The sequence below is a fragment of the Phyllostomus hastatus genome, unplaced genomic scaffold (genome assembly GCF_019186645.2).
Source record: "Phyllostomus hastatus isolate PE091 unplaced genomic scaffold, TTU_PhHast_1.1 phas_scaffold_11, whole genome shotgun sequence".
NCBI lineage: Eukaryota > Metazoa > Chordata > Mammalia > Chiroptera > Phyllostomidae > Phyllostomus > Phyllostomus hastatus.
In genome coordinates, this window is record NW_025334005.1 from 3,845,162 (window position 1) to 3,868,315 (window position 23,154).

General features: G+C 63.7%; 1 protein-coding gene across 2 annotated transcripts; it reads left to right on the forward strand.

Moving 5' to 3' along the window:
* The first annotated feature begins 3,646 nt into the window (after positions 1-3,646).
* ATG2A (autophagy related 2A) lies at positions 3,647-21,799 on the forward strand. 2 transcript variants are annotated; one of them, XM_045854974.1, is made up of 41 exons: positions 3,647-3,907; positions 5,793-5,955; positions 6,079-6,231; positions 6,309-6,411; positions 6,817-6,952; positions 7,099-7,197; positions 7,494-7,590; positions 7,682-7,849; positions 7,951-8,091; positions 8,496-8,733; positions 8,816-8,960; positions 9,058-9,150; positions 9,559-9,717; positions 9,792-10,035; positions 10,295-10,391; positions 10,520-10,679; positions 11,558-11,700; positions 11,787-11,932; positions 12,033-12,190; positions 12,535-12,685; positions 12,824-13,023; positions 13,126-13,206; positions 13,336-13,442; positions 13,526-13,618; positions 14,553-14,623; positions 14,853-14,929; positions 15,451-15,621; positions 15,762-15,888; positions 15,972-16,192; positions 16,731-16,939; positions 17,177-17,312; positions 17,715-17,921; positions 18,157-18,258; positions 18,348-18,432; positions 18,522-18,669; positions 18,752-18,824; positions 19,022-19,104; positions 19,378-19,499; positions 19,650-19,804; positions 20,874-21,026; positions 21,110-21,799. In XM_045854974.1, exons 1-41 carry the CDS (start codon positions 3,737-3,739, stop codon positions 21,344-21,346), a joined length of 5,823 nt encoding a protein of 1,940 aa, XP_045710930.1. In that variant the 5' UTR covers positions 3,647-3,736; the 3' UTR covers positions 21,347-21,799. The 2 variants fall into 2 exon arrangements, with proteins under 2 accessions (XP_045710930.1, XP_045710931.1); XM_045854975.1 differs by having other exon boundaries at positions 15,451-15,615.
* The last annotated feature ends 1,355 nt before the right edge of the window (positions 21,800-23,154 follow it).

The following is a 23,154-nucleotide window of genomic DNA, read 5'->3' on the forward strand; positions in this document are numbered from 1 at the left end:
TGCCTGGATGGACAACTAACTGGTCCATGTGAGGAAGAGGAGTGGGCAGTGAGACCAGACAATGAAGTTAAGGAGGGGGCTGGAGGCTGGGGCCCTTGTCGGAGTCCTCCCCACCCTGCCCAGGGCCTCAGGGAGCACCCAGTGTGCCAGTGCAACCACCCAGCCATCTTCCCTGTTGTTGTGGAAACTGGGTGCCCAAAGGGGCCCATCTGCTAGAGCAACTGAAAGCCAAGGACCCAGTTTAGCAAGGCCGGGCTCCAGGACCACACCACTGGAGAGCTGGCCAGTGGCCCCTTGCTCAGAGGCCTTCACCGGGCCTCCTTCATCTGGCCCTTGGCATCCTCGTCTGTCCGTGGAAACCCATAATCTCCTCCCTGCCCAACTCCTAGGCTCAGGAGGCGAAGTCTCTGCCACATCCCTGCAGAAAAAACTGGGGGAGGGCAAGCCCACCCTGCAGCCTTCTACAGCCAGGTAAGGATCCCAAGTGCCAGAGGGGAGAAGGCTTTGCCCGAGGTCGCACAGCCATTACCAAAAGCTTGGACCAGGGGCCAGACCCTCATCTCCCAGCCTAAGTCAGGAGGGCACCAGCTCCAAGCCCCCTGGGGGATACTGTCCTGGACTCAAGGTCAAGCTGACAGTGGAGGATCGATTGATCGGTGCTCTGTAGAATGGGGGGCGGTCAGTCTGAGCACTGGGGAACTGAAGGGCGGAGGGTGGACTAACGCTTCCTGCAAGGAGCGGTATTTGAACTGGGTCTCAAAATAGATACTGTGTCACCTGGAGACACAGATGAAAATCCTTTTTTATCACCTTCATTGAGATAGCATAAACATTCCAAAAAACCCCACCCATTCTGTTGTTTAATGGGTATAGATAGAGCAGGCGGTTTGCAAGACCAAAAAGTTCTCAAGACTGATTGCACAACAGCGTGAATGTATTTAACACTACTGAATTACACACTTAGGGTTAAGATGGTAAAATTCACGTTATGTGTGTTTTACCATAATTTAAGCAAGATGCAAAATCCAGGCCCTCTACCAGCATGGACCAAGTCACAGGTCACACTCCCTTGCTATGGCTTATGATCCTTTCCACACCCACCCTGATCCCACTGAGGAAATTCCCAGAGGGGCTTCCTCTGGGTTTGTCATCCCTGGGGAAGGGGGAGCCCCCCCCCCAGTCCCTGAGACCTAGAACTCAGGTTCTGCCTGATGAGTTCCCATCTAACCTACTGTGGGGAGGTCCCCAAGGAACTCCACACAGCCTGGCCTTTCCCCTTTTCTTTCTGTGGGGAGGAACCACAGCCCCATCTTTCCCCAGACCCGTTGAGTTCTCTGGGGTCCTGTCGTCCAGTGAAAGGTCCCTAATTCAGTGCACAGGGCCAGTGTGTTTGTTGGGGGTGCTGGACTTAAAGCAGGGCCTGGGAGGGACTTCCTCCCAGAAACACCGCCCTCCCTCCTGAGAGAGTGGCATACCGTTTACCTCTCGAACATTTTTTATTCTCTTCTCTGGCTGCTGCTCCAGGCCTGGGCCAGGCTGTGAGATTGTTGTATCTTGGAGTTGGATTTCTGTGGAGCTCACAGAGCTTTGTCTAGGGGAGGCGGCAGAAAGGACCCTTGTGCCCCTCTGCCCCTCTGCATCCTGTCTGCTCCTCTGCTGTAATCAGACACTGCCTTGTGTCCTGGCCACAGAGAGGGTCGGAGGAGGAGTGGACACACAGGCACCCACTCCCGGGAGACAGATGTGGCTCCCAGTCAAGTGACCATGAGAGCCAGACATGGGTGTGGCTTCACGAGAGAGAGGTCGACCAGGGAAGCTGCCGCCCCAGACTGGGGACCTGAATATTGGCAATGGTCCTGTGTCCCCCACCTCTCCACGTGATGTACCCTGTCCCCTCTGCAGGGGAACGGTTGCCCCTCCTAGACTGGACACAAGGACACTTCCTACTCTCCAGAATATGCCCTTCCTATTCCATTGCCTTTGGGAGGAGAAATGATGCTTTTTCATTCAGTTGCTCCACAGGCACTTAGGCAGACAGCCTGTTTACCTCTCCTGTGAGACGGGGACACGGGGATATTACTAGTGTCCTCTCTCTGCGCAGTGGTGAAGAGCAGATGAGGTCACGCAAGTGCAGCGACAAGCCCAGGACATCACATCGGCTCAATTCCTAATGTCTATTATTATTTTTAAAAATTATTATTAATTTAATCAACATTCAATGCACTCAGCAGTGCCCCAGGTCTGTCATGGGGGGGACAGGCAGAGCTCGTGAATCATTCCTTAATAAGCATTTGCTCAGTGTCATCCTATTAGCCTGCCTCCCGGAGTGGGGCCTTCCCAGTGTCTCCCAAACTTCTCCTGGAGGCTGTTCCTCAATCCCTTCTGCTACACCCAGCCTCAGGTTACAGGAGATAAAATAGCTGGAAGCTTCACAGAGGAAGCGCTGACTTGCCTGAGGCCACACAGAACTGGGACTGGCATCCAGGCCCTTGCCCCGAGGCCAGGACGAGTGTCCTTGCTTCAGGCCGACTTTTGCCTTTAGATGGCAGTTGAGTCCCCACATTCTAGCAAAGCTAGAGCAAGGCTAAAGGAGAATCACAATGACCTCTGGGTATCTCTCAAGTCACCCTTCCTGTAATGGGGCTTGTGTGGCCAACTCGGTAGAGCAGGAATCTGCAAACTTGTAAAATATTTTAGGCTTTGCAGGTCTCCACTGTAGCAAGAAAGCAGCCCTAGACAGTACTTAATTAAATGAACTTGGCTGTGTTCCACGAAAACTTTACTTATGAACACTGGCATGTGAATTTTGTATGATCTTCGCATGTCATGAAATCTTATTCTTCCTTTGTTTTTTTTTTTCTCAACTATTTAAAAATGTGAAAACCATTCTTAGCTCACTGGCTGTACAAAAAACAAGAGACCCCTATTCAAGGGATTTAAAACCCATCCTTCATTAATTTTAGCATTAGAAACATGAAAAGCTATTATTCCAAATGGGATGAAGTTTTGGCCAACTGCAGAAAGAAGGGAGGGCCAGTAAATCTCCTGCCAAGCTTTCCAGGAGAGGAGTGGAGAAGGACCTCGGTAATGCACTCACAGCAACCTTTACAAAGCTGTTTTCTTATTTGTAAAATGGTGACTATAACCTCTACTTTACATGGTTGTTATTAGAGTTGAAACAGATAAAAGGTGCTAAAGCACTTTGTAAGCTGCAAATGTTTATTTATTTATTTATTAAAGCTGCAGATGAGTGCAGGGGCTCTCCTACCTACTTTATCTCTCTGGGAAGCTTTCTACGAAGTTTTATGAGACACTGTGCCTTTAAATTGTCCCCAACTACTTAAAGTAATTGGACGAATCTGCACATGCGCATTCCTCTGCGGGGACTGGCACCTCAAGCAACAGCCTTCCCAGAGCTTGAAGAAGGAAGGTTAAAGGTCCTCCCACAAAGAATTTATACGCAAGCGTAAATCAAGATTGGGAGCACTATATCACGCAGGGAACCCAGTCTCTTTTTGGCGCCTGAAGGCTCCACCCCCCTCGGCCAATCAGTAGGCCTCGCCCTTTACAATGGCCAATGGCAGTGAGCGTGGGGGGCGTGGCTGAGCGCCCGGGGGCGCGGCCTGGCGCTGAGAGAAGCGGCGGGGCGAACCCGAGGCTCTAGTGAACAGCGTAGCCGGACAGGGATCGCCGGCGGGCGGCGAGCGGAGGCGGCCCGGGCCCGGCGGTCTCCGAGATGTCACGATGGCTGTGGCCATGGTCGAACTGTGTGAAAGAGCGGGTCTGCCGTTACTTGCTGCACCACTACTTGGGTCACTTTTTCCAGGAGCACCTCAGCCTAGACCAGCTCAGCCTCGATTTGTACAAGGGCAGCGTTGCCCTGCGGGATATCCACCTGGAGATCTGGGTGAGGAGCCAGGCCCGAGCCCGGCAAGAGGGTGGGGGGCACAGGGCCGCCGCGACCTGAGGCTCCCGGAAAAAGGGTCGGGCCGAGGGACCAGGTACCAGGCGTGTTAAGGCCATGGAAATCCGGCCCTTTTCAGGCGTCAGAAGGACCCTGCTGATCGCCTCCAGAGCGAGAACCTGGGCGGGAAGGGGCTCCTTGGGGTCACTTCACAGGAGGAGAAACTGAGGCTGGGGAGAGGGATGTCACTTGTCTGGAGAATGCCAGAATAAGCACATTGAGTTTGGGGCCTTGATTCTGAGGAGCGTGGTGGAGGGACTAAGGAGAGGGTGAGGAGGGAGCGCAGCCGAGGAACTGGGGGGTTGCGGTAGGACCAGGCCAGGGCAGATAGACTTGGGGCCATGCCGCTGGCCAGGGGAGACTGCTAGGGCCCGGAGCCCTGCTGAGGACACCTGTGGGAATGGTCCCCTGACCTCCTGACCCTACAGCCCTGGGCCCAGTGGGTGGGGTTCGCCTCGGGATGTGGATGTCAACAACCGCGTCAGCACCCGTGTTGATCAACACCTCGTGTGACTGCTGCTGCTTCTGCCGACTTCCTGCTTTTGGGGAGAGTGGGAGGGACCAAGTGGCTGTTTGGGGAGGGGATTGGGAATTAGCACCCCCACCTGGAGGGAAGCCCACAGGGAAGGTCGGAGAGGTCTGGCCCCAGGCAGGGAGGAGGCTGGGATAGACACTGAGCAGGCAGAGAGAAGTAAGGTCAGGGTCAGACATGAGTCTGGGGGCAGTGAGGGGGTCGTGACTCACAGCTCAGCTGACCTGGAAAGTTGCAAAGGAACCACCAATTAGAAGCACCAGCTCAGGGCTGGCCCTGGAAGGGCAGGAGGGCAAGCAGCATGGCTGGCCTCGGCACGACCTGGGCAGGAAGAGCTGGGCTTCAGGGACAGGTCTTCCTGAGCACATGTGGGGTAAGGGAAGTCCCCTGAGCCCAGAGTTGGGGGCACCTCCCCATAGCCTCTTGCCTGTGAGTCCCAGTGCAGGAAGCCTTCTCAGACCTCTGAGCTAGCTGCCCCTTCCTACTTCAGTGCCAAGAAGCACTCCTGCCGCACCCAGCCCTGCCCTCCTGTTGGGACTGAATTGGCTCCTAGCTAGTTGTGCTCTCGTGGAATGCGGGTGCTTTTCCAATAGCCGCTCCTCCCGGCTGCTCTGCCTGCAGCCTCCACCTTGAAGACCCCAGGAGAAGCCTAGTGCCTGGGGACCGTAAGATAGGATGAGGAGAGAGACGTTGGTCCAGTACATTGGGTGACTAGGTTACACCCCTCTCTAGGCCTCAGTTTCCCCATCTGTGAACCTTACATGAGGAGTTTGGACTTGAACTCTCTGGGCCTTCTGGTTTTTTAACTCATGGGTCCAACAAGTACTTATTGAGACCCTCTCCGGGTTTCAATAAGGAAAGCAGGCGGGCTTCTACTCTCCAGGAGCTCCCGGGCTGGTGGGGGTACTGTTCTCCTATCTGTAGTGGGGGAGGGGTGCTCAGCCTGTGCCTCAGAGATGTACAGCTACGCCAAGTGTTTGGAGTCGGGGGGCGTCCCCTGCCTGCCTGTTCTGGACGCTCACTGCACCTTCTGTCCTCCACCCGGTCCCTCCGCTTCCCCCTTCAGCTCTCCTTTCCTCTGGTTTGAGAGTTTGGGCATGTTTGGGTGATGCAGAGCTAGGACCCGCTGAGAGCAGGGGTCCATGTGAGCAGAGGTGGGGCCTCACAGGTCGCGTCGCAGAGGATCTGGGAGAGCAAGGGTGCTCTCCAAAGCAGAGCAGACAAAGGATGCAGCGGCCGGGGAGACAGGCGGCGTGGGGTGTTCCTGAGCCAGGTCTGTCCCCTGTCTGCTCTCAGTCTGTGAACGAGGTGCTGGAGTCCATGGAGTCGCCGCTGGAGCTGGTGGAAGGCTTTGTGGGCTCCATCGAGGTGGCCGTGCCCTGGGCCGCGCTGCTCACTGACCACTGCACCGTTCGAGTGTCAGGCCTCCAGCTCACCCTGCAGCCCCGTCAGGGCACGGGTAGGCCGAGGGCAGGCTAAGGCTGGGGTGGGGTGGGGGTGGGAGAGCAAGTGGTGGGAGTGGGCCCAGGCGCTCTGGAGCTGGCTGGGCTGTCCTGCCCTGAGACCCTCTTCCTACCCACAGGCCCGGGGCCTGCTGACTCGCAGAGCTGGGCCTCGTGCATGACCACGAGCCTGCAGCTGGCTCAGGAGTGCCTGCGGGATGGGCTGCCTGAGCCCTCTGAGCCGCCACAGCCCCTGGAGGGCCTGGAGATGTTCGCCCAGACCATCGAGACTGGTAAGCAGGCCCAAAGGGGAAATTCTGCCTGTCCTTTACAGCTCTACCTAACCTGAGACCCCCTCCTCACTCCTCAGTGCTGCGAAGGATCAGGGTGACCTTCCTGGACACTGTGGTGAGGGTGGAGCACTCCCTGGGCGATGGGGAGCGTGGCGTGGCGGTGGAAGTCCATGTGCAGAGGTAGGCGCAGGCCTGGTGGGTGGGCTGGTGTGAGGGAGAGGGGGCGTGAAGGGCTACAACCGGCCCTGACCCTGACCCCACCCCCAGCCTAGGCTCCTTCCTGGGAAGTGACAGAGCATGTCTGCGTGGGCCTGGGCAGTGGCTACAACGAGGGGGGTGGGCTGTGTTGTAAGCCTTGAGTGGTGTCCCGGGGCCAGGTGGTGCAGACTCGGAGTGGCGAAGGGACCCCCAGGCATCAGGTTACATGCAGAGGGTTCAAGGAGTGAGAACTGGCCGTGGGGGTCCAGAACGGTCTGGCTACGACGGGCAGCCCCGTGACCGCAGACCCCTAGAACAGAATACTGTGAGGGGGCGGGGCTCCACTCCTGGGTCGGCCAGGACAGAGGCTGACCCCACACTCCGCAGACTGGAATACTGTGACGAGGCCATGCGGGACCCGAGCCAGGCGCCCCCCGTGGACGTGCACCAGCCTCCTGCTTTCCTGCACAAGCTGCTGCAGCTGGCGGGGGTTCGCCTGCACTTCGAGGAGCTTCCCCCACAGGTGGGCCAACCCCGATCCCCACGTTCTCCTTCTCCTTCTGATCCCTGCCCTCCTGGGCCCTGGATCCCTCTGCCCCTCTCTCCCTTCTGACCAGCTCTGATGTCACCCTCTTGACCCCTCCCCCCTTACACCCTCTTGCCTCCCAGAAAGATGCCCCAGAGCCCCCCTTGCAGATCGGCACTTGCTCAGGGTACATGGAGCTGACGGTGAAGCTGAAGCAGAATGAGGCCTTCCCAGGCCCCAAGGTGAGTCCCTGGGCCCGTGGGGAGGAGGGGGCGGGCTCCACCTCAGAATCCTCAGCCAGGCTCATCTTCTCGGGGCAGAGCGGGGCGTTGAGTGGGGGAAGTTGCCTTCTTGGCAACTGGAGAAACTGAAGTTCAGAGAGGTCAGGTCATGGCCAGGGTCACTCAGCTAGTTGGTGAGAAAGCTTAGCCTGGCAACTGGCATCCTTCCTCCGCTGGGTGAGGGCAGGTGGATAGTGGCTCTTGGGGGGGGCCCGGATGGCAAGTATAGGCTCCCTGGTTGCCCCCTCTGCCCTCAGCTGGAGGTGGCCGGACAGCTGGGCTCCCTGCACCTGCTCCTAACCCCACAGCAGCTCCAGCAGCTTCAGGAACTGCTCGGCGCCATGAGCCTCGCAGGTGAGGCCCCCGGGCCGTTCAGGGGGCGGGACAGCGGCTAGAGAGGGGCCAGCCAGGTGGGACTGACGCAAGGAAGTGTCCTCCCCTGTAGACCCCAAGGCCCTGGACGACAAGCTGAACAAGAGCCGCCCGCTGGGTGCTGAAGACCTGTGGCTGATCGAGCAGGACCTGAACCAGCAGCTGCAGGCGGGGACTGTGACTGAGCCCCTCGGTCCAGACTCCCTCACCAACAACCCCCTTGTCAACCTGGACAGCACCGGTGGGTGTGAGGCCGGGCCGGCGGCTGGCGGGGCGGCCAGTGTGGGCGCAGGAGGTGGGGGGCCGAGCCCGCGGTCCCTGACGCCCTCACCGGGCCCGCAGACCTGTTCTTCTCCATGGCGGGCCTCACGAGCAGCGTGGCCTCCGTCCTCTCTGAGCTCTCCCTCTCCGACGTAGACCTGGGCTCCTCTGTGCACAGTGACGTGACCCCACGCCAGCTCCCTGCCCAGGGCCACCCGATGGGTGAGTGCACCAGAGGCAGAAAGAAGGGCAGAGGCCGCGGTGCTGCGATGTCCCGTGTATGTGGGAGGCCCACCGTGGGTGACTTGGTTTCCGGGGGGAGGCTGGTGATATGATGGACAAAGCCCAGGTTCCAGAGTCGGTGAACTTGGATGAGCACTTCCAGTAAGTGGGGTAACGAGGCATGACCTGCGGGCTGTTTGTTTGTTAGCCGTGTACCGAGAGCTTGTATGCGTAAGGGACTGGTTTGAGTGTTCTGTCGCCTCCAGTCCTTGCAGTTCCCTCGAGAGGGTTGACCTGAGCCTGGACTCAGTGCCTGGCCAAGTCTCCTCCCAGAGCCACAGTCCGGCTGGGCAGGGCTGCCCTCGAACTCTGGGGAGCCCCTGGTGAAGCCTCTGTCCCCTCAGGCAAGACGGCCCTCACGCCCCATCCGGACACCATGCGCCCTGACTCGCTACTGAAGATGACCTTGGGGGGCATGACCCTGACCTTGCTTGAGACATCTGCCCCGTCTTCCGGACCGCCTGACCTCACCGCCCACTTTTTTGCCGAGTTCGATGCTGCCAAGGATGGGCCCCTCGGCTCCCGTGACTTCCACCACCTCCGACTGCGCTTCCAGAGGGCCTGTCCCTGTAGCCATGTTCGGTACAAGCCCGAGGCAGGGGCCTGAGTAGAGACTTCCTGAGCCCCGCAGTCCTCCGTCTGATGCCCAGCTTCTCCCCTGCAGGCTAACGGGTGCAGCCGTGCAGCTGTCCTGGGAGCTGCAGACCGGCCGGGGCCGCCGGACCACCAGCACGGAAGTGCACTTCGGGCAGCTCGAAGTGCTGGAGTGTCTGTGGCCCAGGGGCACTTCCGCACCTGAGTACATGGAGGTGAGGGCCAGCGGCGAGCGCGTGAGGCCTGCGCCTGGAGGTTGGGGTGGGCTCCAGGGCTTGGCCTGATCCTCTCCCCTCTCACGTCCCAACCCAGATCCTGAGCTTCCCCAGCAGCCAGGGCTCCCAGGCTTCGGCTCAGCCCTGCGCCCACCTGCGCCACACGCAGACGCTGCGCCGCGTGCCCAAGGTGACCCACCCGGCCCTGCGCACTTCCCGTGACGCACTGACACCACACCCCCGGTCCCAGCCTCCTCTGCCACCCCCTGGCCTGCTCCAAGCAGAGCACGCCGCCCCACCCGAGGACCCCTGAGTACATTTGGACCTGGGTGCCTCTCCCCGGCTCACCCTGGCGGGCCCCCGCTAACCTCCAGGGCTGGGAGTGGTGACGCTTAGATGGCTTTTATTAAACAAGCGTGGTCATCTGCCTCCGGCAGGGTGGTGACGGTCTCCTGGTCCCCTCCCGAGTCACCCCCGGCCCGCAAGCCCTTTTCACCACCACCCGGGAGGCCTCTCTGTCTTTGCTCAAGGGGACCCCTCCCCGCCCTGCCCTCACCCACCCCACAGCCCTTGCTGACCCGAACACCCTCAACCTCAGAGCCGATCCCGGCGCACAGCCACCTGCCATTGCCGCTCAGAGCTGGCCCTGGACCTGGCCGACTTCCAGGCACACGTGGAGCTGGGGGCCCTGGACCGGCTCGCCGCCCTGTTGCACCTGGCTTCCTTAGCCCCTCCCGAGCCACCCGCCGGCCTGCTGGTAAGATTCCCCGCCAGGGCTGGGAGTGGGGCACGGGCCCCGGCAGCAGCTGTGACCCCTGCACCCTCTCGCAGACAGAGTCCCCGCCAGCTGCCGAGCAGCAGACAGTGGTGCGGCTCTCGGCGCCCCGGGCCACCCTGCAGCTGCGCTTCCCCATCGCCGACCTGCGGCCGGAGAGGGATCCCTGGGCAGGCCAGGCTGTTCGGGCGGAGCAGCTGCGGCTGGAGCTGAGTGAGCCCCACTTCCGGACGGAGCTGAGCAGCGGGCCTGGCCCCCCGACCCCCACCCGCCTGGAACTTACCTGCTCTGACCTGCACGGTGAGAGCCCTTGGGAAGCAGACAGCACCTGGGGCAGGGGCTCTGGCCTGGCCTCCAGCAGAGACGGGCCTAGGGTCACCGAAGCAGCGGGGTCACGGGGGAGCAGGCAGGACGGGCCCTTGGTCCTTGGGCTGCCGCGTGAGAGCGCGCGCAGGTCTGCAAACAGGAAAGGTTAGCCACCACGGACTCCGTGTGGCACTGGGGGAGAAATGGGGACCGGCAGCGATGACCGTCCCCCGTTCTTCCCCCTCTCCTCCAGGCACCTATGAAGATGGGGAGAAGCCACCTGTGCCCTGCCTGCGAGTCTCCAAAGCCCTGGACCCCAAGAGCCCTGGTCGAAAATACTTCCTGCCCCAGTAAGCGGGGGCTCTGGCAGGGGCAGACGGCAGAGGGGGGCTTCGCCCCTGGGGGCGGCATGAGGCCACCTGGAACCAGGGGCGGGGCGGGGGCGGGGGCTGCCAGTGACAGGCCTGTGCCCCGGCAGGGTAGTGGTGACCCTGAACCCCCAGATCGGCGGCACACAGTGGGAAGTGGGCCCGGAGAAGGGGCAGGAGCTGGACCTGTCTGTCGAGAGCCCGTGCGAGCTGCGGGAGCCCGAGCCCTCGCCCTTCTCTTCCAAGAGGACGATGTACGAGACTGAGGAGGTGAGGCCTGGGGGCCCCGGGTCTTGTGGGAGCCACGCGGTGGCTACGGGCCGGGGGAAGGGCAACCTGGGGCCCCAGGGGATGCGACCCAGCAGCGGCGACACTTTCATCTCTTTCGTCATCTCATTCAAAGGGGAGTCGAAAGCAACCCAGCCCGTGGGGCTGGGGAGTGAGGGCGCTGGTGAGGGCCGGCCCTGGGGGGAGATCAGGGCCCTGTCTCATCGGTTGGCACTGGTTGGCACTGAGCGGTTAGGCCTTGGGACCCTCTCTTCTGAAGGTGATGGGGGTTGAGTGAGAGGCAGCTGAGGGCCTGGCCCCCGGGGCCAGGAAGTCTGGATTGCAGTCCGGGCTCTGCTGCCCAGCGGCCTGGGGTCTGACCTCTTGGGGAGTGTCATACCGATGAGTTTCCTCTCCTGAAAAGTGGGCACGGCGACCCCTCTCAGGCCTGCCCTGAGGATAAAGGAATTACCGTGTGAGGCCCTCGGAGCAGGCTGCCGTCTCAGCAGGGGAGGGCTCCTGTGAATGAGTGAGTGAGAGTGAACGAATGGCCCTGGCTGGTGGGGCTCAGTGGACTGAGCCCTGGCCTGTGAACCAAAGGGTCGCTGGTTCAAATCCCAGTCAGGGCACATGCCTGGGTTGCAGGCCAGGTCCCCAGTGGGGGCCATATGAGAGGCAACCACACACTGATGTTTCTCTCCCTCTCTTTCTCCCTCCCTTCCTTCCCCTCTCTCTAGAAATAAATAAATCTTAAAAAAAAAAAAAAAAAGAATGAAGGAATGCTAGGAGGTTAGGAAGCAGGTCTGGGGTCTGGGTCCGCTTGCTGAGCCGGCAGCAGGCCCCGGCTCCTCTCAGACGCCTTCCCCGCTACCCCCATGTAGATGGTGATTCCGGGAGACCCCGAGGAGATGAGGAGCTTCCAGAGCCGGGCCCTGAGGCTGTCACGCTGCAGCCTGGAAGTGGTCCTGCCCAGCGCCCACATCTTCCTGCCCAGCAAGGAAGTCTACGAGAGCCTCTACAACAGGTGAGGATGCACACCGGGCGGGCGGGGGCCGTGGCCGGGGCCGCGCCGGGCCTCCCTCACGGCCGCCCTGCACCCGCCTGTCTCAGGATCAACAACGATCTGCTCATGTGGGAGCCCGCGGACCTGCTGCCGGCCCCCGCCTCTTCCTGCGCCGCCCACGCCCCCAGCCTCTCGGGCCCCTCGGGGCTCTGGCACGACAACTTCAAGATGTGCAAGTCGGCCTTCAAACTGGGTAGGAGGGGCGCCCGGCGGGGCCTGGGGTCCCCAGAGCTGGGCAGGGCTGGGCGGCCCTTCGGGGCCTCCTTCCCACTGGCCTCTTGATCTCGCCCCAGACTCGGACTCGGACGACGAGGATGCCCACTTCTTCTCGGTGGGGGCATCCGGCGCCCCCCAGGCCGCCCCCGAGGCCCCGAGTCCTCACTCCCAGAGCACCTTGACTACACTGGTGACCGTGCTGAAGGGCCGGGTCACGGCCCTCTGTGAGACCAAGGTGAGGGCAGCCCTGGAGCGCTGTGCCCCCGACCGCAAAGGCCCCGCTGACGGGGGACTGAGTCCGGAGCGAGCGGTGCTGAGCTGGGAGTGTGGGAAGTGGGCCCCAGGCAGTGGGGGGCTGCGCGGGGCCTGTCCAGCCAGCAGCACGCACCAGACCTCCCCTCGTCCTCTCGAGCCCTGTCGGCCACATAGCAGCTCCTGCTGTGTGTAAGGCACCATGCGAAGGGCCCAGGGCAGGCACCATGTGGTGCTGGGAGGCAGGCTGGGCTGGCCCCTCGCCCCTGAGGGCCTGGGCGCTGCTCCGCGCAGGGGGTGAGGCCGAGCCATGTGCTTTGTCTGCAGGATGAGGACGGGAGGCCGCTGGAGGCTGTGCACGGGGAGCTGGTGTTGGACATGGAGCAAGGCACCATCTTCAACGTCTCGCAGTATCGGGGCCAACCGGGGCTCGGCTACTTCTGCCTGGAGGCTGAGAAGGCAACGCTCTACCACCGAGGTGTGAGGGCTGTGGGCCAGTCGTCAGGGGTCTCTGGAGCCCAAGGGCAGGGGTGGGGGCTTTCAGGAGGGATGCGGGCCCTCGGTTAAGTGGGCAGTCAGCTGGCTTGGCAGGGGGGCTCACCAGATGCTTCTGCAGCGGCCATGGAGGACTACCTGCTGCCCAGTCGCCTGGAGCTGCCCACCTTTGCTCCTCCGGCCCAGTTGGTCCCAACCATCTACCCATCAGAGAAAGGGGTGACCGAGCGGGGAGCCTCAGGCCGAAAGAGCCAGGGCCAAGGCCCCCACATGCTGTCCACCGCTGTGCGCATCCACCTGGACCCCCACAAGAACGTCAAGGTACGGCCATGTCTGCTTCTGCCCGCCCACTCGGCTGGGGCGACTGCCCGCCTGGTGCGTGGAGGGCTGGGCTGGCCCTCGCTGACTGTGTCCCGCCCCCAGGAGTTCCTGGTGACACTGAGGCTGCACAGAGCCACCCTGCGCCACTACGTGACCCTACCAGAACAGAGCTGGCACTCCCAGGTGAGGGAGGGTGGCGTGGGTAGACAGGTCTCGGGACCGGGAGGAGGCTGGTGTCAGGGTTGGGGTGGGGGGCCGGAACGGGAAAGAGGCCACGCTGTCCTCACCGCCTCTCCCACCTGGACCCCAAAGCTGTTGGAGTTCCTAGATGTGCTGGATGACCCAGTGCTGGGCTACCTGCCCCCGACGGTCATTACTGTCCTGCACACGCACCTGTTCTCCTGCGCTGTGGACTACAGGTACCCAGGCTGGGGGGCCGGGGGCAGGGGCAGGCTCTCGCGTGGGTGTGAGGAGCCCGCCCCAGCTTCACTGTCGCCCCCAGGCCCCTCTACCTCCCCGTGCGTGTCCTCATCACCGCCGAGACCTTCACCCTCTCCAGTAACATCATCATGGACACCTCCACCTTCCTGCTCAGGTATGCAGGCCCCGCCCTCCCGAGCTGAGCTGCAGCTGCCGCTGCCCTGCCCCCCCCGCAGCTGTCCGCCTGCTCTGTGTCCTCAGGCCACTCTCGAGCCCTTCAGCCCTTCCGTACACTCCAGTCACGATGCTCCCAGAGCATGGGACCCACCCTCTTAGAGGGCGGTTGGGTGGGGCGGGGATTGGAGCCGTAGAGGCGTTCAGGCTCCGTGTCGCGGTCGTCTCCCCTGGGCCCAGACTGCCTCTGGTTGCTGCGCGGGGGTAGAAGGACAGAGCAGCTGGAATGTGGTGCCTCCACGGCACGGTTCCAAGCAGCCAGGACGCACAGCCCAATGCCCCCTCAGATCCCAGCTGGAGTTGCTAAACGTGGCTCACCCGGCATTTGAGTCAAGTCAGAGAACAACATGGAAAACTACTGGGAAATGCCATAGTAGCGTTTACTGAAAAAGTACGGCGTGAAACTGCAAAGGTTTAACGCAAAGGCGTGTGAGCAGGTGTTCACGGGCCTCTCTCTGCAGCTTCGTGGAAGAGGCTGCGAGGAGACGTATAGTGGGGGTTGGGTTGGGGTTGGGGATCATGTCCCTTTTATTGCTACGTTTTAAAATATTTTAAAGGGATTTATGTTATGCTGCCGTTAAAAGAAGGGCTCATTTCAAAGGAGCAGGAGGGGAAGGCAGGGCCCCCCCTTCCCTGGGCTGCTGCGAGGCCCAGACGCAGTGGAGGAACTGGACGCTCTCGGGGGAGCAGATGGATCGGGGCCCGCAACACGGGAGACCCGGCCGCCCTCCCTCAGCACACACTCCGAGGCCAGAGGGGGCTCACACCAGGGGCCTGTGGGCCCGGGACCTGCTCTGGGCGCCCGTCCCGGCCGGCTCCCGTGGAGCTGCCGCCTGCAGGGGCTCCGGGCCCTTCTCAGCCCTGTTCCCCACCAGGTTCATCCTCGATGACTCAGCCTTGTACCTGTCCGACAAGTGTGAGGTGGAGACCCTGGATCTGCGGCGAGGTGGGCAGGCCCCGGGGCTGGGCTCCCTCCCCTCTGAGGGACCGTGGGCCCCGGCCACGCACAGAGTAGCCCGTGTCCTCCCTCCCCCAGTGGCTGGTTCTCCATGCACATGCACGCACATGCACACGCACGCGAGGGCTGCACCCAGACAAACCCCGATTCTACCCCTGGTGGCGCGTCGGGCTGGGCGTGAGGAGGCAATAGGAATGTCTCTTGTCCTCTGCTTCAGATTACGTCTGTGTCTTGGATGTTGACCTCCTGGAGCTCGTGATCAAAACCTGGAAGGGGAGCACAGGGGGCAAACTGGTGAGTGCATCTGTTTCCCAAAGCCCCTGGGGTTGGAGCAGTGCTGGGGCCGAGGTGCTTGCATAGGGTCCCCCTTCCGCCACACACCGTCTCTCTGCTTCTGCTGCCTGGGCCTGGGTGCAGGTCATGGTCACTGCGTGTCCAGCCCTGTGTGGGCTGTGGTTATTGGCTCTGTTGGGAAGGGCCAGGCCCACCATGGGTGTCCCCCAGGGGGAGGCCCGCCACTGGAGGGCAGCTGCAGCCGGGGCCTCTGCAGCGGGGCGGTCTCCTCATCTGTAAAATGGAGGCCTTGCCCGGCTGGCTGGGGTCAGGGGCCAAGGAGTCGGGTTTAACAAAGCCCTTCACTCGGGGTGGCGCTCCGCCAGGCACCTCGGGCAGCCCCGGGCCAAGCCCCTTCCACCCGCTGGGCTCAGTGTGCTCACCAGCCCCAGGGAAGACCCAGGACCTAGCCGGTTCTGTCTCTGGTCGGAGAGGACAGAGCCCCGGCTGACGGCGCCCCACCCCCCACCCCGCCCCCACAGAGCCAGCCGCTGTTCGAGCTGCGCTGCTCCAACAGCGTGGTGCACATGCACAGCTGCGCCGACTCCTGCGCCCTGCTGCTCAACCTGCTGCAGTACGTGATGAACGGGGGCGACCTGCACCCCCCAGCCCGGCCCCCCAGCCCCACCGAGATCGCCGGCCAGAAGGTACAGGTGAGACCTGGCCGCACAGGCTCCCAGAGCTCTGCCTGGCCCCCTCCCCTGCCCTGGTCCCCCAGGGGCCTGGCCACGGGGCGCCCCTGGGGCCCCGCCCCCCTGGCACTCATTCACCGCTCCTCCCCTGCCTGGCCCAGCTCTCCGAGAGCCCCGCCTCCCTGTCCTCATGCCCCCCAGTGGAGACGGCCCTCATCAACCAGAGGGACCTGGCGGATGCTCTCCTGGACACCGAGCGCAACCTGAGGGAGCTGGCCCAGCATTCAGGTAGGCTGGGGAGGGCCTCTGGAGCCAGCGGGCGTAGCCAGCACCCACGTCAGGCTCCCCCAAACCAGCTCTCTCTCCTACAGGTGGCCCCCTCCCTCAGGCCTCGCCCGTGTCAGTCTACCTATTCCCAGGTGAACGGAGTGGGGCCCAGCCCCCCTCGTCCCCTGTTGGGGCCCCTGCTGGCAGTTTGGGGTCCTTCCCGGAGACCAATGAAGATGAAACGGAAGAGGATGGGGATGGGGATGGAGACACTCTGGACAGTGACGAGTTCTGCATCCTCGACGCGCCTGGCCTAGGCATCCCGGTGTGTGGTGGGCAGGCTGGGCGAGGGCGGGAAACGGCGGGAGAGGGTGGCTCAGTCTCAGGCCCTTGCGGAGAGGGAACTGTGGGAGAGGCAGGAGGTGGTCACTCTCCCATGGCAGGGACGGTCTTCCTGGGGAGGCAGCCCTGACTCTGGGCTTCGAGGGAGCTGGTGGATTGCCAGGGGAAGGAGGAGAAGGCGTGGCATCCTGGGCAGAGGGATGGCACATCAGAGTAGGGAGGACGAGGGCAGGTGGTTAGTTGGGAGGGTGTGGACGGCAAGGGTGCTGACCCCCTGGTCCCCAAGTAGCAGTGGGAATGTCACATGCAAGCAAGACCCAGGTCCCAGGGAGGCAAGGCTAGCAGGAGCAGAGGCACTGGGCCCCATCCCAGGCAGAATGTGCAGACGCAGGCTGTGCGGACAGTGTCGTCTTTTGCAGAAATGGGGAGGGAGACCCGGGGCCGGAAGAACCCGGGTGGAGGGTGGCCTGGTCAGGGGAGAGCGTCTGCGCCACTCGCGTTCACTCGGCTCCTCCCCACAGCCCCGAGACGGGGAGCCCGTGGTGACCCAGCTGCACCCAGGCCCCATCGTCGTGCAGGACGGGCACTTCTCCCGGCCGCTGGGCAGCACGGACCTGCTGCGGGCGCCCGCCCACTTCCCGGTGCCCAGCACCCGCGTGGTGCTGCGCGAGGTCTCCTTTGTCTGGCACCTCTACGGAGGCCGAGACTTTGGCCCCCACCCCGGCCACAGGTGAGGAAGGGAGTGCAGGGGGCAGCTGGCGATGGGGCCTGGGCTGGGGTCCAACCCTGACCTTCAGCAGCTGGTGACCTTGAGCCTACCCTTGCCTCCCTGGCCTCAGTTCCTCCTTCCTTATCCCACCCAAGTTCCCAGGGGAGGGTCTCCCACCGCAGGCCAAGAGTCCCACTCTGGGAGGAGGGGTGAGAAAAGGGTGTTCCGCTGAGTCAGGCTGTCCCCTGTCCTGCCCAGGGCAAGAGTCGGCCTCGCGGCTCCCCGGGGCTCCCCTTCTCGCTGCTCTGGCCCCAACCGGCCCCAGAACTCCTGGCGCTCGCAGGGGGGCAGCGGGCGGCAGCATCAGGTCCTCATGGAGATCCAGCTCAGTAAGGTGAGCGAGGGGCTCGGGGTGCAAAGGGCCAGCTGGGGTGGGGGACGGCGGCTGGTCACCTCATCCCTTCCGCTCAGCCAGCACTTCGCACTGCAGGGACTTACTCTGTGGAGTGGGTTTTACAGACGTTCTGAGGATGCAGAACCAACCTCCCTGGTGATAGGTTAGAGAGCGAGGCTTGAACTAGGGTTTGTGCGTACGGTGATGGGTCAGATGGATTTGGGGGAGGAGATCAGGAGTTCAGCATGACCGTGTGGGTTTGCAATGCCCATGGGGTGGCCACATGAGGGGGCCAGGCAGCCGCCAGGCGTGGCTCCGTGTTGGGGCTACATGCGGGAAGGGTGGCTGGAAGGGTAGGGGCCCTGCCTGCCTGGCTCAGGCCCGCATGCCCCGCCTCCCCAGGTGAGCTTCCAGCATGAGGTGTACCCGGTGGAGCCAGCCACAGGCCCTGCGGCCCCCGGCGAGGAGCTGGAGGAGCAGCCGCTGTCCCGCCAGGTGTTCGTCGTGCAGGAGCTGGAGATCCGAGACCGGCTCCCCTCCTCCAAGATCAACAAGTTCCTGTACATGTACACCAGCGAGCGGATGCCGCGGCGCACCCACTCCAACATGGTACTGCGGGCAGCTCCGGCGTCTAGCTGGGCGGGGGCGGGGCCACGTCTGCGCACGTGCGCGCATGCGCTCACACTCTCTTGGGTTGTCTGCGAGCCCCGGGGGATGGGGGGTCTCCGGGCGGCCCAGCTGAGCGGGTGGCTTGCGTGGACACAGACTGATCAGGTGAGCCCCGGCGGGCAGGGACCCAGGGCAGAGGCCCAGCGATCGTCCAGCGCTCGCCCTCTGTCCCCAGCTCACCATCAAAGCATTGCACGTGGCCCCCTCCACCAACATGGGTGCACCCGAGTGTTGTCTCCGGGTCTCGCTGTTGCCCCTGCGGCTCAACGTGGACCAGGTGAGCGGGCTGGGTGCGGGCGGGCCCAGGGTGAGGCCCTCTGCTGCCAGGCCCTGAGCCTGACCTGTGGCCCACCCTTTCCCCCCCAGGACGCCCTGCTCTTCCTCAGGGACTTCTTCACCAGCCTGGCAGCGGGCATCAATCCCATGGTCCCGGCGGAGGCCTCCGCTGAGGGTGAGAGGCTGGACCGGGGAGGGGCGGGGCTTGGGGGTTCCACCTCCCAGCCGGCCCTGGGCCCATCCCTGGTCTGTCTAATATTCTAGCTCACCCCGAGACCCGAGCCCAGCCCAGCGGCCCCCAGGAGGGGCCGCCCGAGGGTGTAGAGGTGCCTGAGGGTGTGGAGGCCCCTGATGATGTGCAGGAGGCCCCAGGTGCAGGGCAAGGCTCTGAGCAACAGCCCATCTACTTCAGGTACGGCGGTGGGCGGGGCCCTGAGTGGGTGGGCCGTGAGGGGCAAGGTCAGTGGTTAAACCACCCGCTCTCTTCCCCCCAGGGAGTTCCGATTCACGTCTGAGGTGCCCATCTGGCTGGATTATCACGGCAAGCACGTCACCATGGACCAGGTGGTAAGTGGGGCCATCAGGTGGGGCAGCTGAGTAGCCTGAGCCTTCTGGGGTCCCCACTCTGCTCAGGGGTAGTCTGGCCTTTGGGGGCCAGGAGGCCAGGGCTTGCACCAGGCGTCACTGGCTGCTGAGGAGGGGTCCGGTGGGCTGGGCAGGCCGCTGTGCCCCCCCACGTAAACCCAGCCACTCCGCCTCCCCAGGGCACGTTCACTGGCCTCCTCATCGGCCTGGCGCAGCTCAACTGCTCCGAGCTGAAGCTGAAGCGGCTCTGCTGCCGGCACGGGTGAGCCCTCCCCGCACCCCGGCACCCCGGCTCCTCCCGGGGCCCTGTTCTTCCCTTCGCTCTGGTCCTGACTGGCTGTGTGGCCTTGGCCAAGACATCGACCCTCTGGGGCCTCAATTTCTCCTCTGTAAAATGGGTGCAGTTATCCCCCATCTCTGCACAGGGCTGGGCGGGGCCACGGGGAGTGTTAAGGTGCCTCAGGTCCACCTACCTTGTGACCCCTCAGTGTGTGGCTCTGCCCCACCCTGCCCCCCTCTCCCCTCCCCTTCCCAGACTCCTGGGCGTGGACAAGGTGCTGGGCTATGCTCTCAACGAGTGGCTGCAGGACATCCGCAAGAACCAGCTGCCAGGCCTGCTGGGGGGAGTGGGCCCCATGCACTCAGTGGTCCAGCTCTGTAAGTGTCTGGCTCTGGGGGCTCTTGAAACTGCCCTACCCGTGGGCAGCCTAGAAGCTGCCATTGGGAATGAGTAGGGGAGGTCCTCCAGGAGGGTGGCGGGGGCAGTGCAGCCTTCGCACCTCTGACGGGCCTGCCGCCCCACCCCAGTCCAAGGGTTCCGGGACCTGCTGTGGCTGCCCATCGAGCAGTACAGGAAGGACGGGCGCCTCATGCGGGGGCTGCAGCGGGGGGCCGCCTCCTTCGGCTCGTCAACGGCTTCGGCTGCCCTGGAACTCAGCAACCGGCTGGTGCAGGCCATCCAGGTGAGGGCGCCTGGCTCTGCAGGGCAGGGAGGGCCTGCTGCGGCATCCGATCCCGTCCCCAGAGCCCCCCTGACCGGGCAGTCGGAGTGTGCAGAATGTTTTATGAGGGACAGTCACGGAGATGAGAGGCCACGTGACTGGCTGACAACCCACAGCCTGTCTCCGGAGGCCTCCTGTGGCCCCCATGCAGGAGGACGAGTGTCCCCCAGGTTCTACAGCCCACTGGGTCTCTGCTCATGGCTGGGTCTTGAAGGGGCGGGAAGGGGGGCCCTGTGTACAGACCGGAGGGTGAGGCCCAGACTGGCCCTGCCTCGCTCAGGCCCTGCACCTCGCTGGCCCGACGGATCCCCGGCCCTGCCTGGGGGCAGCTGTAGGTCTCGCGGTGAACCCACAGTGTGAGGCTGGGACAGGACAGGCAGGCACTTCTAGGCAGTCATGGCAGGTGGGCGTGAGCGTGCGACACGTGGGGAGCCTGGTGCTTTCTGGGCCGTGCAAGCCCAGCCCCGTGAGGGCGGGGGCAGGTCTCCAGAGAGGAGGCTGGAGAGACAAGCCAGCATCTGAGGGGCTCCCCCAGGAGGTCTCCCCCACCTGGAGGGCGGCACCGCCAGGCAAGGAGTCTGGGTGGGAAGGAGTGATGCAGGACGAGAGACGTGGGCGCAAGGAACGGGAGTCTCCAACGGAAGGCAGCTCAGACTCGGTGATGGACTGACTCCCTGGCCCGTGGGGGGAGTGAGAAGGACCCCTGGTCTGCGGGGCTGCTCTGTGGACCTGGCGAGGCCAGGCAGTGGGTCCGGCTCAGGCAAGCTGCATGTGAGGCACTGCAGACAGCGGGTGTTGGGGTCAGCAGGAGGGGTTTGGGGTCTGGAGGACATTAGGAGCAGCCCCTGAGGAGGCAGCCAGTCCACCTGAAGCCCCCTGACCTGGCTGGCGGGAACCTTGGCGGGACCCCCGGAGCCAGCACAGGTTTGTGGGTGGGGCAGTGGCGGGCTCCCTGGACTGGGGGCCCAGGGGTTCCATCATGTCTGCCTGGACCGCCTCTCCTCATCTGGCGTCTGCTGTGCTCCCCCAGGCCACCGCCGAGACGGTGTACGACATCCTGTCCCCGGCGGAACCCATCTCCCGCTCCCTGCAGGACAAGCGCTCCGTGCGAAGGCAGCGCAAGGGCCAGCAGCCCGCTGACCTGCGGGAGGGTGTGGTCAAGGCCTACGACACTGTTCGGGAGGTAACGCGCCCCAGCCCCGTCCCTGTCACCACCCCCCCCCCACTCTCTACCCAGACCCCTGCGCTGACCGCCCGCCTCCACAGGGCATCCTGGACACGGCTCAGACCATCTGCGAGGTGGCATCTCGGGGTCACGAGCAGAAGGGGCTGACGGGGGCCGTGGGAGGCGTGATCCGCCAGCTGCCCCCGACGGTGGTAAAGCCCCTTATCCTGGCCACGGAGGCCACGTCCAACCTGCTCGGGGGGATGCGCAACCAGATCCTCCCCGATGCGCACAAGGACCACGCTCTCAAGTGGCGTGCAGACGCTGCCCAGGACTGAGCGCCGGGCGCCGAGGACTCCAGGGCGCCGCCCACCGCCACGCCCAGCCAACCGCCCGGCACCTCAGCTCCCGCACCTCGCGAGAGCTGTGCCCACGGCATGGTGGGCCGGGCCCTCAGGACGGACCGTGAAGGACCCTGCCCCTGGCCTCCCTGCTGCCAACTGCCGAGAGTCGGGCCTCCCTGCCCGGGGCCTCGGCCCTGTCTCTGCACTTTTTCTCGGGGGGCGGGGAAAGGACGCTGCCCCCCACCGCCGCCTGGACCCACACTACTGCCCTGTCCCAGGATGGAGGCTTGTGGACCCTCGGACCCTGACCCCACTCAGCCAAGTGTCTTTCTGTGTCTCCGGGAGAGCTGGGGGCACAGGCACCGTGTGGTTCAGTGCATTATTTTTAAGCTCCTGAGCGTGTGGGTCAGTGTCTGCATGAAGTGGAATAAACTGTGCCCACCGCCAGCCCCTCATCCTGTGTTACCTGCACTGCCCGGCCTCAGCCCGACCTTGGCTGGCACCCAGATTCCCAGCTCTGCACCCAGCCCCGCCCAGGTCACCACCAGGGTTGGCCAACCCCCCACCCCGCCCAATGGGACAGGGTCCCTTCCCCAGCCTCTAGCCCAGCCACCTGCGCAGCCCTGCACTCCTTCCCTCGGCCGGCCTGGGCTCCTCCTCACCACCCGCCCAGGGGGGCCGCCACCCCGGCCCCACCTCTGCTGTGGCGGGAGCTGAGTGAAGGCGGGGAGGAGGAGTGGCCCTCGGAGGCCGCCTGGTCCAGACTATGTTTCTTGGCTCTGTCCCTGCCAGAGCCCAGGGTCCAGCCTCTCCCGGGGCCGCGTGTGAGGGAACCGCTGGGAGGATGCTGGACCAGAGCAGAGCGCAGGGTTACGGGTCCCCGGCAAGGTTCGGACCTGGCCACGTTACCTGGGGCCCTGGGCCCTGGGTCTTCAAGCCTCCAGTCCTTCCTGCTAACCCCACCCAGCTTCTGAGGGCCTGGGGGCTCAGTCCAGGCTCTCCCTGGGAGGGTGGGCCCTCCGGAGGCTGCCCCCACCCTCCCTAGCGGAAGGCTCTGTCCTGGAGTCCGGGCCTTGGGGCACTGGCTGGAAGGGGTCCTGTCTGTGCCATTTGCACAGACACTTAAATGGGATTCGGAGAGTGACCATTGTCTGCACTCCCTTCTCTAACACACACACACATGTCGTTTCTTGAGAACAGGGAAGAGGCTGTTCAGATCCACCCCCCACCCCCCCACTTTCTAGTAGCACCACACCGGTGAGCCCATGGGGAAACCGAGGCACGCTCGAGAACCCTCACCTTGCTGGGGCTGTCAGTGGGCCTCTGGTTAGCAGAGGTCCCGCCACCTTTGTGTCCCTGGTGTCCCCTCAGTGAGGGAGACATGGGCGCCAAGTGAACAGGGCAGAAGTTCCGTCCTGGTGGGCCCAGGGTCTTCGCTGTCCCCAGACACCTGGGGCAGCAGGCCAAGGTGGAGGGTTAAGGGGAGGGCCCAGAGGGGCACCGGGCTGTGGACGGCTGGGATCTGATGCCGCCGAGAGGGGCAGATGCTTCCTGGAGCTGCCCGCCCCCCCACACACACTGCCCGGGCACAGTCCAGGGTTCCCTGCCCTTCGAACCTCACTGGCGACCCGTGCTGGCGGGCGGCAGGGTAATCATTAACTGCCGCCAGGGGCTGGGCCAACGGCTCAAAAGGTGCTGGGCCCAGGGCGTCCCCATTTCCTCCTTACGCCCCAAGGGCCAGCCAGGCACCCAGGTAAGAGCCTGCCCAGTCGGCCGGACCCCCACAGCCCCTCTGCTCCGGG